Source organism: Salmo trutta, chromosome 9, assembly GCF_901001165.1.
Source record: "Salmo trutta chromosome 9, fSalTru1.1, whole genome shotgun sequence".
Lineage (NCBI taxonomy): Eukaryota > Metazoa > Chordata > Actinopteri > Salmoniformes > Salmonidae > Salmo > Salmo trutta.
In genome coordinates this window covers 37792615-37812857 of record NC_042965.1, presented here as the reverse complement: position 1 = coordinate 37812857, position 20243 = coordinate 37792615, and the positions used below count along the sequence as shown (strand labels likewise).

Below are 20243 nucleotides of genomic sequence, written 5' to 3'. Positions count from 1 at the left end.
TGACTTTGTATTAGTACCGTGTAAACTTCAAGAATTATGCAGTTGAGTAAATTGAAAGGAAGCGGGATGTTATTGAAACAATGCCATTCCTTCCCTTATTGACCGAGTATCAACCCTGAGTTGTCTGCATGACCCAAGATTGCAATAACCCTTTGGGCTAAATCCTAGGCAATTACTCTGGGAGCTAACACAAGTTTTTGGCTGTCAGACAAAATCACTCATCATGCAAGCATAGTTCGGCGAACCACCAACACTCGCAAACAATATTTCAAAGGACTGCTTTGCCTTGTACAAGTCCTGAGTGCTGAAATGAGTGAGTGCATGAAATCAAAGTAAATGTCATAGCTAGCTGCATAGAGCTGCTCTTAATATACCGTACCTACTATAGAGCCGCACTAGTCTTAATTATTCCACTCAGGCTTATTACCCCGGAGACCAACAGGAAAAACATGTCAAATTGAACCTTGAATGAGGACGAAATTGGCTTATGCCAGGCAGGGATGAAAGGTTAGTCAGGGATGCGGACAGCAAATATTAATATTGATTGTTTGTCTTTGATTCGCCATGAGTGGCTGTGTGTGGATTGATTTGCAGGAGCGCCCACAGCGTTGAATAATCATTAGCCGTTTCCCGTCACCGCAGGTTTCTATCCATAAGGAATAATTACTTTGCTTTTCAAGCCTCTTTAGGCTCTCTGAGTGTTTTGGTGACTTTATTAGCTTTTGCTCAGCAGAGAGAGCCATGAATACAACTCCATCCCTGTATTACTATCCTGACTGTATTCATCCCGACTGTTGACAACATGCACACACACACACACACTTGAAAGCTATGGCAGTAATTTATGTCATCCCTGGATGTTTATCGGTAGCTGAAGTTGTTGACGGTGCGTCATCAGGTGATATAAGGTCCCCATCCCGTCTCACAGACCAGAGCCCAGAGAGATGCTAAAAATGTCTCCTGTCACCTTACCTCTTGGTATGAATGAATATGCATGAAGCTCCGGTATCAGTTTGGCCCTCAGGCCATCTGGATGTCACAGTCAGGGGGAGGGGAAGGCTTTGTGGTAAGAGGAGGGGGTGAGGGTGGGGTGAGGGGTGAGAGGAGGAGAGGAGGATGGGGTGAGTTGCTTTGGGGTGATAGAAGGGTTGACGGGGGAGGAGGGGGCAGGGGCTTTGGGGTGATAGAAAGGGGGTGAGGGTGAGGGGCTTTGGGCTGATGGGAGGGGGGGAGGCTTTGGGATGTGAGGAGATGTAATGCTACTCTCTCTCAATTCAATTCAAAGGGCTTTATTGGCATGGGAAACATGTTTGCAGTGCCAAAGCAAGTGAAATAGATAATGAATAAAAGTGAAATAAACAATAAAATATAAACAGTAAAACATTACACTCACAAAAGGTCCAGAGGAAAAGTTTCAGCTGGACTTTCACATAATGTGAAGAGACTTAAAGAGCCTTTACGACCAGGTCCACCTATACAAGGCAGCAGTGCCCACCTTCGCCCGGACCCTAAAGGACATCGCCCTCAAACACAGCCCCAACACTTTACACAAAAGCAACAGATCAATAGACACCCCGCCCAGACCAGCAAGACACTCTCCCAGACCTGCGAGACCACCCTGTGAGGTTGTATAATGAAGAGGCCTGGTCTGACACGCTCTGTCTGTGTCTGTGAGTGAGAGAGTGAGTGAGAGAGTGAGAGAGAGAGAGAGAGAGAGAGAGAGAGAGAGAGCTTATCTTATCAGTCCAGCTGAAACTTTTTGGGGTTGCCCTGTGCCATTACTGTTCCAGATTTGTACAAGTTCACATTGGCTGACTCAGAGTCCTCATTGTCTAATATCGTGAGTTTCCACCCATCGGTAACACCGCCCCCCCCCCCTCCCCCCCTTAACAGAGGGGTAGTGTGTTAATATAGCACTGCGCCATGCCAGGGGATGGTCTGTGTGGAAGATTAAGTTGCTTATGTTCCCATTTTTATAATAGTCAACAAAAAGTGTCTCTTGATTTTCCTTCATTTTGTACTATTTTCGTGTCTTATAATTTTGTACATACATGTATTGTAATTATCTCTGAACAGCGGGAGGAGGCATCAAAGGCCTCTGCATTTGGGTGGGGTAGGCTGTGTGCAACTCTCCTGTCATTGTTGGGCTCAAGGGCTTTAACACCTCTCACTTCACACTTCAATGCTAATTGAAGTTGTACCTGTTCTGTCCTAGCAAGCTTGGTAGCCTTAACTTAGCATTCAGTCCTTATAAAGTAAAATATATCATTGTAATGTATTTTTCTTCTTGGCTTTTGAAAATAAAAATAGCTTCAGACTAAACATGACTCACTCAGTTCCAGGTTGGATGGTGTTTCCAGGTTACTGTTGTTTGTTTGCCAGAGCATTTGCTGTATAGCTTGGAAATAACAATCCTTGGTAGTAGAAATGAGGCCAAAGAGTTCAGTCTTGGTTTCATCAGACCAGAGAATCTGAGAGTCCTTTAGGTGCCTTTTGGCAAACTCCAAGTGGGCTGTCATGTCCCTTTTACTGAGGAGTGGCTTCCGTCTGGCCACTCTACCATAAAGGCCTGATTGGTGGAGTGTTGCAAAGATGGTTGTCCTTCTGGAAGGTTCTCCCATCTCCACCGAAGAACTCTAGAGCTCTGTCAGAATGACCATCAGGTTCTTGGTCACCTCCCCCGATTGCTCAGTTTGGCCAGGTGGCCAGCTCTAGGAAGAGTCTTGGTGGTTCCAAACTTCTTCCATTTAAGAATGATGGAGCCTCTGTGTTCTTGGGACCTTCAATGCTGCAGGCAATTTTTGGTACCCTTCCCCAGATCTGTGCCTCGACACAATCCTGTCTCGGAGCTCTACAGACAATTCCTTCAACCACATGGCTTGGTTTTTGCTCTGACGTGCACTGTCATCTGTGGGACCTTAAATAGACAGGTGTATGCCTTTCCAAATTATGTCCAATCAATCTGTAGAAACATCTCAAAGATGATCAATGGAAGCTCAATTTTCGAGTCTCATAGCAAAGGGTCTGAATACTTATGTCAATAAAGTATATCTGTTTTAATTTTTTTAATACATTTGCAAAATTATGGGGTGTTGTCATTATGGGGTGTTGTGTGTAGATTGATGAGGAAAACATATAATTGAATCAATTTTAGAATAAGGCTTTAACGTAACAAAAGGTGGAAAAAGTCAAGTGGTCTGAATAGTTTCTGAATGCACTGCATATGGCAGGCAGCCCCTGGCTGTGATTCACCTGGAGTGGATAGATGGCAGGCAGCTCCTGGCTGTGATTCACCTGGAGTGGATAGATGGCAGGCAGCCCCTGGCTGTGATTCACCTGGAGTGGATAGATGACAGGCAGCCCCTGGCTGTGATTCACCTGGAGTGGATAGATGGCAGGCAGCCCCTGGCTGTGATTCACCTGGAGTGGATAGATGACAGGCAGCCCCTGGCTGTGATTCACCTGGAGTGGATAGATGGCAGGCAGCCCCTGGCTGTGATTCACCTGGAGTGGATAGATGGCAGGCAGCCCCTGGCTTTAGTTGTTCTCTGCTCTCATCCATCGCCCGCCCTCTGAGCCCAAATGAGAGGCTTTGGGGATTGATGTCAAACCAGTTATTCCTCCACTACAAAGCCAAATGCTCAGCTTGTGTTATTGGAGATGTAATGTAATGTGTAATATTCAATTAACAACAAAACATAATGGATATGTCCGTACTCTAGAACTGATACCATCATCATTATTGAATATTCAATTAACAACAAAACAGAATGGATATGTCCGTACACTGGAACTGATACCGTCATCATTATTGAATATTCAATTAACAACAATACCCCCCTGGGAAAAAAAGGAAAAAACAACATATCATATGATTTCATGAAACAATGCTTCTCTTGCTATGAAGATGAATATATTATTCTATTCTATTCTATACTACCCTACACTACTCTCCTATATTCTACTCTACTCTCCTCCACTCTACTCTACACTACTATACTCTACTATACTCTATTCTACTCCACTCTACTCTACACTACTCTCCTATATTCTACACTACTCTCCTATATTCTACTCTACTCTCCTCCACTCTACTCTACACTACTATACTCTACTATACTCTACTCTACTCTACTCTACTATATTCTACTCTACTCTACTATATTCTACTCTACTCTACTCTACTCTACTATATTCTACTCTACTCTACTCTAAATTACATTACTCTACTCTACTCTACTCTATTCTACTCTACTCTACTCTACTCTACACTACTCTACTATATTCTACTCTACTCTACTCTACTATATTCTACTCTACTCTACTCTACTATATTCTACTCTACTCTACTCTACTTTACTCTAAATTACTCTACACTACTCTACTCTACTCTACTCTACTGTACTCTACTCTACACTACTCTACACTACTCTACTCTACTCTACACTACTCTACACTACTCTACTCTACTCTACTCTACTCTACTCTATTCTACTCTACTCTACTCTACTCTACTCTATTCTGCTTTACTCTAAATTACTTTACTCTACACTACTATACTCTACACTACACTACACTACACTACTCTACACTACACTACTCTAGTCTATTCTACACTACACTACACTACACTACTCTACTCTATTCTACACTACACTACACTACACTACTCTACTCTATTCTGCTTTACTCTAAATTACTTTACTCTACTCTACTCTACTCTACACTACTCTACACTACTCTACTCTACTCTACTATATTCTACTCTACTCTACTCTACTCTACTCTACTCTACACTACTCTACACTACTCTACTCTACTATATTCTACTCTACTCTACACTACTCTACACTACTCTACACTACTCTACTCTACTATATTCTACTCTACTCTACTCTACTCTACTCTACACTACTCTACACTACTCTACTCTACTATATTCTACTCTACTCTACTCTACTCTACTCTACACTACTCTACACTACTCTACACTACTCTACTCTACTATATTCTACTATATTCTACTCTACTCTACACTACTCTACTATATTCTACTATATTCTACTCTACTCTACTCTACTCTACTCTACTATATTCTACTCTACTCTACTCTACACTACTCTACACTACTCTACTCTACTCTATTCTATTCTACACTACACTACTCTATACTACTCTGCATAACACTATTCTACACTACTCGACTATACTCGACAATACTCTATACCACTCTACACTACTCTACATTGCACTACTCCACTATACTCCACACTACATTACTCTACATGACTCTACACTACTCCACACTACATTACTCTACATGACTCTACACTACTCTACTATACTCTACACTACTCTACTCTACTATGCACTACACCACTCTACTAAACTCGACACTACATTACACCACACTACACTACACTACACTACACTACACTACACTACACTACTCTACTATACTCTACACTACATTACACTACACTACTCCACTATACTCCACACTACTCTACTATACATTTACATTACATTTAAGTCATTTAGCAGACGCTCTTATCCAGAGCGACTTACAATACTCTACACTACATTACACTACACTACTCTACTATACTCCACACTACTCTACTATACTCTACACTACTCTACTATACACTACTCTACTACACTCTACACTACATTACACTACACTACTCTACTATACTCTACACTACTCTACTATGCACTACACCACTCTACTAAACTCGACACTACATTACACCACACTACACTACACTACACTACACTACACTACTCTACTCTACTCTACTATACACAGCACTACTCTACACTACACTACTCTACACTACACTACTCTACTATACACCACACTACTCTACTATACTCTACACTACATTACACTACACTACTCCACTATACTCCACACTACTCTACTACAAACTACACTACACTACTCTACCCTACTATACTCCACACTACATTACACTACACCACACTACACTACTATACTATACACCACACTACTCTACTATACTCTACACAACATTACACTACTCTACTATACTCTACACTGCTCTACTTTACACCACACTGCTCTACACTACTCTACTATACTCGGCACAACTCTACTTTACACTACACTGCTCTACTATACTCTATACTACACGCTACACTACTCTACTATACTCTACACTACTCCACTATACTCTACACTACTCTACACTAGTTGTTCTCTGCTCTCATCCATCGCCCGCCCTCTGAGCCCAAACGAGAGGCTTTGGGGATTGATGTCAAACCAGTTATTCCTCCACTACAAAGCCAAATGCTCAGCTTGTGTTATTGGAGATGTAATGTAATGTGTAATATTCAATTAACAACCAAACAGAATGGATATGTCCGTACACTGGAACTGATACCATCATCATTGTTGAATATTCAATTAACAACAAAACAGAATGGAGATGTCCGTACACTAGAACTGATACCATCATCATTGTTGAATATTCAATTAACAACAATACCCCCCTGGGAAAAAAAGAAAAAATAACATATCGTATGATTTCATGAAACAATACTTCTCTTGCTATGAAGATGAATATATTCTATACTACTCTACTCTATTCTACACTACTCTATTCTACACTACTATACTCTACAATACTCTACTATATTCTACTCTATTCTATTCTACTCTACACTACTATATTCTACTCTACTCTACACTACTCTCACTACTCTACTCTACTCTACTCTACTATATTCTACTCTACTCTACACTACTCTACTCTACTCTACTCTACTCTACTCTACTCTACACTACTTTCACTACTCTACTCTACTCTACTCTACACTACTCTACACTACTCTACTCTACTATATACTACTCTACACCACTCAAATCTATTCTACTATACTCTATTCCACACTACTCTATTCTACTCTACACTACTCTGCATACCACTATTCTACACTACTCGACAATACTCTACTATACTCTACACTACTATACACTACTCTACATTACACTACTCTACACTCCATTACACTACTCTACTATACTATAATCTATTATATTCTATTATACTCTACTATACCTTACTCTATTATAATCTACTGTATTGTAATGTATGATGTGTTGTTAAGTTGTAATGTCTCTCTCTCAGCTTGTGTAAGGGAAGGACCCTGTATTCGGTGGTGAGGGATGCCAAAGTCATCCTGGATGTCAACAAGACCAGACAGATCGCCCAGGAGATGGTTAAGGTACTGTGATGTTTTTAAGACTCATTACCTTAACAACATAATCAATGTGTTGGAGACTGGCTGGATCATTCAATCAATCAATTTCTTCTACAACAATATTGGTCACAAAATATGACTCAGTCTAGACTCGCAATGAGTTATGTTTGCGTTGTTTTCAGGGAATGGGCTATCTTCACGCCAAGGGGATCCTACACAAGGACATGAAGTCAAAGAATGTTTTCTATGACAACGGCAAAGTGGTCATCACCGACTTTGGACTCTTCACCATATCTGGGGTTCTGCAAGCCGGCAGGTTAGTACTTACTGTTGTACTTTACATTAGAGTACAGTAGAGTGCAGTACAGTAGAGTGCAGTACAGTAGAGTAGATGTGCTGGGATAAGATACATAGATACATCTGTTTAAAAAAAAGCATAAGTAGGAAAACAAGAAGAAACCAATAGAAAGGAGCGTGTTATTATAACCCCACCTGCTGTGATAGTTATTTTACTGCAGTGATGATTATACTCTTTAGTGGTTCAAATGCCTGTATTATCTACAAAATTATATGGATCGGTGCTAATCTCTATTTAATCTCCCTGAGAGTCTCCCTGAGAGTGATTAATGTCCATCTCTGCTTTCTTCTGCCGCTATGCTTAAATGACTGCTCCCTGAAACGACTGCTCCCTGAAATGACAGCTCCCTGAAATGACTGCTCCCTGAAATGCCTGCTCCCTGAAATGCCTGCTCCCTGAAATGCCAGCTTCCTGAAATGACTGCTCCTTGAAATGACTGCTCCTTGAAATGACTGCTCCTTGCAATGACTGCTCCTTGAAATGACTGCTCCTTGAAACGACTGCTCCCTGAAATGACTGCTCCCTGAAATGACTGCTCCCTGAAATGACTGCTCCTTGAAATGACTGCTCCCTGAAATGACTGCTCCCTGAAATGACTGCTCCTTGAAACGACTGCTCCCTGAAATGACTGCTCCTTGAAATGACTGCTCCTTGAAATGACTGCTCCCTGAAATGCCTGCTCCCTGAAATGACTGCTCCCTGAAATGCCAGCAGCCACATGTTTCACACAGCAAGGCATCTTAATTAATCTTATGTTAATACCTATATATGGAGCAGCTTTACAGGCGTTATCAACATGTTCAAAGGAAGTGTGTGTGTGTGTGTGTTTTGCTTTCAAAAACACTGCGAAGTACGTTTTCTTTGTCTCTTTAGATTTTGATTGACATATATGGTGAGACGACACCAACTGCTATAATTGACTGGTGATTAGATTTGTCATGATGGATGTATTTCCATTTAATTGGCCACATCAATTAAAAATCTCCAGTAGGTATGAGATGTGTTCCTGCTATTGACTGTGAGACGATTACACGTGCTATGTACTACTAATTATTATAATCAGCCGGCTTCCCAACGAGAGGTATTGCATAGTGTGTTTTCAACAAGTTTGTACAACATAGTTGAAACGTGGTGTTGCGTAGGAGTGCATTTCAACACCATGGATGGAAGAGGGTAGGAAAAGTGTATGAGATGAGTCACTGTTTATGTCAAATGAAAATGGATGATTTTATATTGGCATTCTTAACAGCTCATTAAAACCTGAAGCCTCTTCTAAATAAATGCTGAAGTGTTACTGTAGACAGATATGCAATCCTGTAACATGATGCAACATGCACCTAGATCTTATACAGCCTTATCCAGTCTAGTACTGCCATTATCCAGTCTAGTACTGCCATTTAGGTTTGCTCTGGAATCAATACTTTGTATAGTAGTATAGTCATTTACTCAACCTGGTCTCAGACCATTTCATATCATTCTGTACGTAAATCTGAGACCCCCCATTTAGTATGATATGTTACGTTTTGTATGGTAATTATTGATTTGTGGATGTCCATCACTCATTTCATGTGATATGCTGCGAATTACAATTCAAATGATATGTTACGAATTTGCAAAACATATGATATGTTACAAATTCTAGCTAGGTGACTAGGCAGCTAACGTTAGCTGTCTGGTTAACGTTAGCTAGGCTAGGAGTTGGGGTTAGGGTTAAGTTTAGGAATTAGGTTAAAGGGTTAGGGAAACGGGAAGGTTTAGTTAAAAAGGTTAAGGTTAGGGGAACGGTTAGCTAACAAGTAGCTAAAAAGTGGTAAGTGGTTGAAAAGTTACCAATTAGCTAAAATGCTAGAGTTGTCCGTGATGAGATTCAAACTCACAACCTTTAGGTTGCTAGACGTTTTCATTATACACCAACCCACCCTACTTTTGTTTTTTGACTTAAGTAACCATCTGTCTAATGTAACCATACCAAACGTAACATACGGTATCATACTAATTTGAGCGTCCCGGATGTACATTTACTATGTTACGTCTAGTCAATGAGACCAGGCTGGTTGACTAGACAGAAGCAGGAGCCAAACAGAATGTGTGTATGGACACAACATCTAAAGATTCTAACAGATCAAAAAATATGTGATTCACTCTGATGATTGTGTTAGGATTGTTTTAAGGAACTGTTGTTCCTGCAATGCCTAAGAGAGAAAATCTGGAGAGTTTTTTTTGTTGTATTTCCTGTTGTGCTTTTTGACTTGCAGTGTACAATGTTTTCAAAAGCCTCTATGAAATTACTATGTACCAATGCTCATAATGGCCACACTAAGGCTTACTGTTTATCAGGTTATCATTTGATGTTTTTGGCATCTCTCTGGATGATAAGAAAGCCCCCCAAAAATGATTGGGAAAATAATCAAAATATGTTTTTGTTGCTGTTCTTGAGACGTCCCATCCTCCACCTGGCTTCTGATTAAACCCTCATAGTTGTCTGGTATTGTCGTCAATACCCAGAAGCCTCTATTTCAAAGTTGAACACCTAAATTAATTTCTGGGAACAAATAGCTAGTTGTGAGATGGTTAATCTAGCTTCAGTAGTTGTGACTTGTTTATGTTGTTGTTTATTTTCATTGGCAGGCAAGACAGCTTGCTAATAAACAGGTCTGACAGAATGACAAGACAAACATTTACCTACCGCCCCTCACTCTGTCACAGGGGTCGTGGAATGGAGACCAGGACGCAGCGTGGATAGTGCTCATTCTTAATCTTTAATGAAGACACTTTAACCAAAAAACGACCAACAACAGTCCCGTCAGGTACACTTAGACTAAATGGAAACAACTACCCACAAACCCCAAAGGAAAACAGATTGCCTAAGTATGGCTTCCAATCAGAGACAACGAAAGACACCTGCCTCTGATTGGAAACCATACCCGGCCAAACATGGAAAAACAACACATAGAAATAGAAAACTAGAACACTCCCACATAGAAACAAAAACCCCAAAAACCCACACAAAACAACCCCCTGCCACGCCCTGACCATTTTGCTATGGCAAATGACCTCTTTACCTGGTCAGGACGTGACACACTCTCAGCAGGAACGTTATGTTGTGGTGGAGTCAGGAGTGTGCGTGTGTGTGTCATACAAACAGGAGTGATTCAAACACACATGAGGATATGTAGATGTCTGAAATGTCAACAATACTGGGCCTCTACTAACTGGCGGTTGAATAATCAGCCTGTTGTTTTCATTTAACCAGGCTAGTCAGTTAAGAACAAATTCTTATTTACAATGACAGCCTAGGAACATTGGGTTAACTGCCTTGTTCAGTGGCAGAACAACAGATTTTTACCTTGTCAGCTCAGGGATTCAATATGGCAACCTTTCGGGTTACTGGCTCAGCGCTCTAACCACTAGGCTACCTGCTGCCCCTGGTTAACTCTTTTTTTTGTTAGGAAAACTTCCTCACCTACCTCGCCAACCCTCTGAATGATAAATTATCATTATCACCAAGAGAAAACAAACAATGCCCTGCATATTTATCTTCATCATTCAATAAGAACTACAGTGGGTAGCTAAATGAAACCATCAGTTTCATGACTCAACGTGTTGTTGCGTGCATCATGATGAAAACTGATGAATGAGTGGACAGATAGCAGGTCCTTTGGATGGATATACCCACAGTAGTGCAATGCAGTGCTGTGTGTTATTGCAGAGCTGCCAGTGTGCCTGTCTATTTGACTGAGTCAGTGAGCGCTCAGGATGCATTATGAAGTAGTTGAGAATGTCAGAAGGGTTGTAGTCTATTTGATTTGATTTGATTTATTAGGATCTCCATTAGTCGACACCAGTGGTGGCAGCTAGTCTTACTGGGGTTCAACACATAACGGAAAAGATATTACAGACAAAATACTTTACAATTTACATACATGAACATGTAGTGTGTTTGTGTGTGCCTCTATCAGTTACACATACATGTCAGTACATACACACAACAAGTAGGTGACATGGGGGAGAGACGTTGTGTCATGAAGTGTTGCTTTAGTTGTTTTTTGAAACCAGGTTTGCTGTTCACTTGCACTATATGGTCCTGTGTGGCTCAGTTGGTGGAGCATGGTGTTTGCAATGCCAGGGTTGTGGGTTCGATTCCCACGGGGGACCAGTACGGGGAAGAAAAAAAAAACATCTATGAAATGTATGCATTCACTACTGTAAGACGCTCTGGATAAGAGCATCTGCTAAATGACTAAAATGTAAATATAGGACAGAAGAGAGGTCCATTCACTCATGGCTCTGTATAATACTGTACGTTTTCTTGAATTTGTTCTGGATCTGGGGACTGTGAAAAGACCCCTGGTGGCATGTCTGGTGGGGTAAATTTGTGTGTCAGTGCTGCGTGTAAGTTTACTATGCAAACAATTTGGAATTTCCAACACATTAATGTTTCTTATTAAAACAAGAAGTGATGCAGTCAGTCTTTCCTCAACTCTTAACCAAGAGAGACTGGCATCCATAGTATTAATATTAGCCCTCTGATTACAATTAAGAGCAAGACGTGTTGCTCTGTTCTGGGCCAGCTGCAGCTTAACTAGGTCTTTCTTTGCAGCACTTGACCATATGACTGGACAATAATCAAGATAAGATAACACTAGAGCCTGCAGGACTTGTTGTGTGAAGTGTGGTGTCAAAAAAGCAGGCAGGATCACTGGACAGATAGTAGCAGTTCCAGCAACTGATGCCAACCGAGTCGCGGGATCCAAACTCAAAAGGTAGCTAGCTAGTAACCAAACTTTTTCAATAGACTTTCTATCAGGTATCAAGGTAGGACCCAGATGCAGACCATGTCGAAGTAACAATGTTTATTACAGCCACAGGGGCAAAGGTACAGGACTGCAAGCAGGCTCATGGTCAGGGGCAGGCAGAGTGGTCAGGTGGGCGCGTACAGGGTCAGGACAGGCAAGGGTCAAAAACCAGGCGGACGAGAAAAGAGAGACTGGGGAAAAGCAGGAGCTGAGACACAAAAACGCTGGTTGACTTGACAAACAAGACGAACTGGCAACAGACAAACAGAGAACACAGGTATAAATACACAGGGGATCATAGGGAAGACGGGCGAAACCTGGAGAGGGGTGGAGACAATCACAAAGACAGGTGAAACAGATCAGGGTGTGACACTTTCAGAACTTTCCAAAACAACAATCTTCCCAAAACAACAAACCGAGAGAGAGAGAGAAAGAGAGAGAGAGAATGAATGAAAGAGAGAGAGAAAAAGAAAGAGAATGAGAGCGAGGGGGAGAGAGATGGGAGAAAGAGAGAGAGATAGGAGAATGAGAGTGATAGAGAGATAAGAGAGAGATGGGAGAATGAGAGAGATGGAGAGATAAGAGAGAGAGAGATGGGAGAATGAGAGAGATGGAGATAATAGAGAGAGAGAGAGATGGGAGAATGAGAGAGATAGAGAGATGGGAGAATGAGAGAGAGATGGGAGAGAAAGAGCGAGAGAGTCAGAGATGGGAGAGATAAAGAGAGGGAGAGATAAAGAGAGAGATAAAGAGAGATGGTATGAACATGGTGGAGAGAGAGAAGAGAGCCTGACTGAGCCATCAGGATTTAGACTTTCTAATGGGGTGTGATGTGATCCAGCAAGATGTCTCAGGCTGCGTTTGGGGTGAGATGTCATCCAGCAAAATGTCTTAGGGTGCGTTTGGGGTGTGATGTCATCCAGCAGGATGTCTCAGGGTGCGTTTGGGGTGTGATGACATCCAGCAGGATGTCTCAGGGTGCGTTTGGGGTGTGATGACATCCAGCAGGATGTCTCAGGGTGCGTTTGGGGTGTGATGTCATCCAGCAGGATGTCTCAGGGTGCGTTTGGGGTGTGATGTCATCCAGCAGGATGTCTCAGGGTGCGTTTGGGGTGTGATAACATCCAGCAGGATGTCTCAGGGTGCGTTTGGGGGTGATAACATCCAGCAAGATGTCTTAGGGTGCGTTTGGGGTGTGATAACATCCAGCAGGATGTCTCAGGGTGCGTTTGGGGTGTGATAACATCCAGCAGGATGTCTCAGGGTGCGTTTGGGGTGTGATAACATCCAGCAAGATGTCTTAGGGTGCGTTTGGTGTGTGATAACATCCAGCAGGATGTCTCAGGGTGCGTTTGGGGTGTGATAACATCCAGCAAGATGTCTTAGGGTGCATTTGTGTAGATGGGAAAGAAAAGGACAGATTCACCCTTGTCACAAAACGCTGCCTTCCAGTTGCTTTAGATGTCTCTTAGTGTGTGTATGAACTACTGGAAGTATGAATTATGAGTTTCAAGTAAACAATAATACTGTATTTAGATCAAGATAACAACACAAAAGTAGCAGAAATGTATAACCCCATACTGCTTTATCTGTATAGGGATGATATTAATTCATTCTGAACAATTAGAACCAAAAAAATGGTGGCCATAAACTTTGAGAAAACTATGAATGACCACACACCGTTCCGCATTCAGACTGTTGTTGACTTGTCTCTATTCTGCAGCCGTAGAGAGGACAAGCTGAGGATCCCCAGTGGATGGTTGTGTCACCTGGCCCCTGAAATAGTCTCTCAGCTCTCCCCGGAAACAGAGGAGGACAAGCTGCCTTTCTCCAAACAGTCAGATGTCTTTGCTTTCGGGTGAGTACCGCTACGTTGCAAATGGTACCCTATTCCATATGTAGTGTGCTACTCTCGACCAGGGCCCATATCTCTCTGGTTAAACGTAGTGCACTATTAGGGAATAGGATGCCATTTGGAATACACTACGTGTCCCTTGCCACTTCTCTTATGTTGTGAGGAGTTGTTCAGGAGCCTCTTCACTCTCTGTCCAGTTTTCATTGGATTTTCAGGCCCGATTGTATTGACTTGAATTAAATTGAATAAACTTTATCCCACTAGGGGAAATTGGGTTTGTCACTAGCAAGACAAATACTATAATGTTTATTTTATTTTTTTGTTATCCCTCTGAACCATTTACCATCTCTTCCATCTTTCCTCTCAGCCATCTTCCATCTCAGCCATCTTCCTTCTCATCCATCTTCCCTCTCATCCATGTTTGGAATGGTTATAATAAAATGGTAATAGCGGCTAGAATGGTTATAATAACCGAAAGCCAGGAGTTTTCCAGTCTACCTGACCTAACCAAGAAAAACTCTAGTACCTTAGATATGACACTGACCCTAGTTATAACACTGACTCTAGTTATAACACTCACCCTAGTTATAACACTGACCCCAGTTATAACACTAGTTATTACACTGACCCTAGTTATAACACTGACCCTAGTTAACACTAGTTATAACACTCACCCTAGTTATAACACTGACCCCAGTTGTAACACTAGTTAAACACTGACCCTAGTTATAATACTAGTTGTAACACTGACACTAGTTATAACACTGACCCTAGTTATAACACTGACCCTAGTTAACACTAGTTATAACACTGACCCTAGTTATAACACTAGTTATAACACTGACCCTAGTTATAACACTAGTTATAACACTGACCCTAGTTATAACACTAGTTATAACACTGACCCTAGTTAACACTAGTTATAACACTGACCCTAGTTATAACACTAGTTATAACACTCACCCTAGTTATAACACTGACCCTAGTTATAACACTGACCCTAGTTAACACTAGTTATAACACTGACCCTAGTTAACACTAGTTATAACACTGACCCTAGTTATAACACTAGTTATAACACTGACCCTAGTTATAACACTAGTTATAACACTGACCCTAGTTATAACACTAGTTATAACACTGACCCTAGTTAACACTAGTTATAACACTGACCCTAGTTATAACACTAGTTATAACACTCACCCTAGTTATAACACTGACCCTAGTTATAACACTGACCCTAGTTAACACTAGTTATAACACTGACCCTAGTTAACACTAGTTATAACACTGACCCTAGTTATAACACTAGTTATAACACTGACCCTAGTTAACACTAGTTATAACACTGACCCTAGTTATAACACTAGTTATAACACTCACCCTAGTTATAACACTGACCCTAGTTATTACACTAGTTATAACACTGACCCTAGTTATTACACTAGTTATAACACTGACCGTAGTTATAACACTAGTTATAACACTGACCCTAGTTATAACACTAGTTATAACACTGACCCTAGTTCTAACACTGGACCTAGTTATAACACTAGTTCTAACACTGACCCTAGTTATTACACTAGTTATAACACTGACCCTAGTTAACACTAGCTATAACACTGACCCTAGTTATAACACTAGTTATAACACTGACCCTAGTTATAACACTAGTTATAATACTGACCCTAGTTATAACACTAGTTATAACACTGACACTAATTATAACACTAGTTATAACACTGACCCTAGTTATAACACTCACCATAGTTATAACACTGACCCCAGTTATAACACTAGTTATAACACTGACCCTAGTTATAACACTGACCCCAGTTGTAACACTAGTTAAACACTGACCCCAGTTGTAACACTAGTTAAACACTGACCCTAGTTATAACACTAGTTATAACACTGACCCCAGTTATAACACTAGTTATAACACTGACCCCAGTTATAACACTAGTTATAACACTGACCCCAGTTATAACACTAGTTATAACACTGACCCTAGTTATAACACTGACCCTAGTTAACACTAGTTATAACACTGACCCTAGTTAACACTAGTTATAACACTGACCCCAGTTGTAAAACTAGTTAAACACTGACCCTAGTTATAACACTAGTTATAACACTGACCCTAGTTATAACACTGACCCTAGTTATTACACTAGTTATAACACTGACCCTAGTTAACACTAGCTATAACACTGACCCTAGTTATAACACTAGTTATAACACTGACCCTAGTTATAACACTCACCATAGTTATAACACTGACCCCAGTTATAACACTAGTTATAACACTGACCCTAGTTATAACACTGACCCCAGTTATAACACTAGTTATAACACTGACCCCAGTTATAACACTAGTTATAACACTGACCCTAGTTATAACACTGGCCCCAGTTGTAACACTAGTTAAACACTGACCCTAGTTATAACACTAGTTATAACACTGACACTAGTTATAACACTGACCCTAGTTATAACACTGACCCTAGTTAACACTAGTTATAACACTGACCGTAGTTATAACACTAGTTATAACACTGACCCTAGTTATAACACTAGTTATAACACTGACCCTAGTTATAATACTGACCCTAGTTATTACACTAGTTAAAACATTAACCCTAGTTAACACTAGTTATAACACTGACCCAAGTTATAACACTAGTTTTAACACTGACCCTAGTTATAACACTCACCATAGTTATAACACTAACCCCAGTTATAACACTAGTTATAACACTGACCCTAGTTATAACACTAGTTATAACACTGACCCCAGTTATAACACTAGTTATAACACTGACCCCAGTTATAACACTAGTTATAACACTGACCCTAGTTATAACACTAGTTATAACACTGACCCTAGTTATAACACTCACCATAGTTATAACACTAACCCCAGTTATAACACTAGTTATAACACTGACCCTAGTTATAACACTAGTTATAACACTGACCCCAGTTATAACACTAGTTATAACACTGACCCCAGTTATAACACTAGTTATAACACTGACCCCAGTTATAACACTAGTTATAACACTGACCCTAGTTATAACACTCACTCTAGTTATAACACTGACCCCAGTTGTAAAACTAGTTAAACACTGACCCTAGTTATAACACTAGTTATAACACTGACCCTAGTTATAACACTGACCCTAGTTATAACACTGACCCCAGTTGTAAAACTAGTTAAACACTGACCCTAGTTATAACACTAGTTATAACACTGACCCTAGTTATAACACTGACCCTAGTTATAACACTGACCCTAGTTATTACACTAGTTATAACACTGACCCTAGTTATAACACTGACCCTAGTTATTACACTAGTTATAACACTGACCGTAGTTATAACACTAGTTATAACACTGACCCTAGTTATAACACTAGATATAACACTGACCCTAGTTATAATTAAGTGATAATGCCCTCGAAGCTGGTGTTTGGAGGATATATTGGCACGGATGTATTTTGGCTTGAGACTGTCTCGAGCCGGCAAACCTTGCCAATATATCCTCCAAACACCGGCTTCGAGGGCATTATTACTTTGTACAACGGGATACCAACATATTCAAATAATGATTTACATATTTTAATTAAAAACTTTATTTTGATGAATTTATTTATACTATTTCATCCTTCCACAAGATATAGTCCCGACACAAATCTAGGGTTGCTACCCAAGCCGGCTCGTTTGCCAGAGACGCGACCCAGTCGTTCAGTCTTTTTGTTTTGTATCTATGGGCTCGACCCAGTCATTTGTTCTAAATGTCCATACACAAGCCAGTATGGCAATGTTCTTATCCATTGCTTGCTAGCTAGCCAACTACGTCTAACTTACAGTCACATCAAACTGTGTAGTCTGAATAACAACAAGTAGCTGCATTTGCATTTGTTTGAGCTGTTTTCTAGTGACATTTATTTAGATACATCCCATAACAATGAGCTAATGATGCATGATTTCACCTGGCATAGAACATGTGCTCTCACGTCAGAACACTGTTGTTCAGAGGCGCTAGCCAACAACACAGATAAAACAGTTACTTCAAACTGAAGCTGGAAAGACTGCAGACTAGCTGCATAGTTTTCTATTGACATTTCTTTGTATATATCCATAAAAATTATACTGATTCATGATTTCGACTTGCTGAGAAAAGCTGCTTGCTGCATCCCGACTCCCGACACCTACACGTTCATTACTATAGGACAGCTGGAGATAGAATTTCAATAGCCTACTGAAACAATGTGGCAAATGTCAGAGAGACACACAACAAGGTTTATTCTAAATCTCTGCTATTTAAAACCAATTGCTAGTTTAAAAGAAATGGGAGATAAGATTTATAGTATTTTTACAGTGGAGATCAAGTTTTATAAATTGTCTGGCTGGGCTATAACACTGACCCTAGTTATAACACAAGTTTTAACATTCCATGCTCTGCCATTCCTTGCCTTCTATTTTTTATCTTCTGTGATCGTCACAGACCCCTTTGCGTGGGCGGACCCTGCACTGTTGACTCCTAACACAATTGCATTTTCAGATGTCCTCCCATATGGAGGGCCTGTCACTGGATCAGTCTGAGGGGAAGGGACGCAGTGCTCACATACACACTGGATGGGCCCCATATGGCACGCTATTCCCTATATAGTGCATTACTTTTAACCAGAGCCCTGTGGTAATAGGGTGTCATTTGGGACGCAATCGGTGTCCATCTGGCCTGTTGGTGCCTTAGTGTTATCTAGAGGTGACCCCTAGAGCTGTTGTACATATTCAGCAATTCTCCATGTGTTTTTTTTTTCTATCTTGGCCGACTGCTATTTTTATGCTACTCAACCCTGGTTGTTGACATGACAGTGGAGAAAATGGCTGCTCATAATGCAAAGAGAGGATAGTGTGACGATGTTGATGAAGTATACTGTATTAAATGGACCTAACAGGTTTGATATAAAGTTAGTACTTCAGCAGCAACCTTGTGGTCTGTCAGACTCATTGTCGGAGCGTCTATAGCTTTTCAATGTATTCCGGCAAGCACAACAGACATACAGCATAGAGATGCAGGTTTAGGTATTAAACCTGGTTTGATACCCCTTGTGTGTGGACGTCTGTTGTTGTATTTTGTCATAATCTCACCGTAATAGGAAATATTACATACACACATCCAATCTCCCTGAGCAGGTGCTGAATAGGAAAACAAATCAATTCATTGTGAAACGTGAGACTGCACAGTGAAATCTATGCTGCCGTGTCATTGATGGTATCATAATGTTAAATGTCTAAACCATGGGATATTTCACACATCTGCCCCCCCCCAACTGATTCCCCCCCGTGCTGTGTCTGTCTGCAGCACTATCTGGTACGAGTTGCATGCACGTGAGTGGCCTTATAAGAACCAGCCAGCAGAAGTTATCATCTGGCAGGTGGGCAGCGGAATGAAACCCAATCTCACACAGATCGGCATGGGCAAAGAGATATCGGTGAGTGTTGCCCATTTACAGCAAACTGTACCACACCTACTGACTATTTTAAATTGAACCTTTATTTAACTAGTCAAGTCAGTTAAGAACAAATTCTTATTTACAATGACGGCCTACACCGGACAACGCTGGGCCAATTGTGCGCCGCCCTATGGGACTCCCGATCACGTCCGGATGTGATACAACCTGGATTCGAACCAGGGACTGTAGTGACACCTCTTAATTTTAATTTTTAATTTTTTAATTTTACCTTTATTTAACTAGGCAAGTCAGTTAATTAAAAACAAATTCTTATTTACAATGACGGTCTTGCACTTGCAAGGCCTCTCTTGCACTGAGATGCAGTGCCTTAGACCGCTGCACCACTCGGGAGCAGGTAGAAGTTGCTCACTAGTTGTAGGTGAACATATTCTAAGTCCATGGTTAAAGATACTGTATATTCCTGAGTAAGGTTCTTCATAGTAGTGCAGTGTTAACTTTCTTTCTTCACATAGCTAAAC

At 40.8% G+C, this 20243-nt stretch overlaps 1 protein-coding gene across 4 annotated transcripts in view; it reads left to right on the top strand.

Moving 5' to 3' along the window:
* The window catches only part of LOC115200503 (kinase suppressor of Ras 2), a 115506-nt gene that overhangs the window by 92518 nt on the left and 2745 nt on the right, over positions 1 to 20243 (top strand). For all 4 annotated transcript variants that reach the window (XM_029763623.1, XM_029763624.1, XM_029763625.1 and 1 more), the window contains exons 18-21: positions 7158 to 7254; positions 7413 to 7546; positions 14108 to 14242; positions 19614 to 19743. In XM_029763623.1, coding sequence (XP_029619483.1) covers positions 7158 to 7254; positions 7413 to 7546; positions 14108 to 14242; positions 19614 to 19743 — 496 coding nt within the window. The remainder of the gene's footprint in view (positions 1 to 7157; positions 7255 to 7412; positions 7547 to 14107; positions 14243 to 19613; positions 19744 to 20243) is intronic.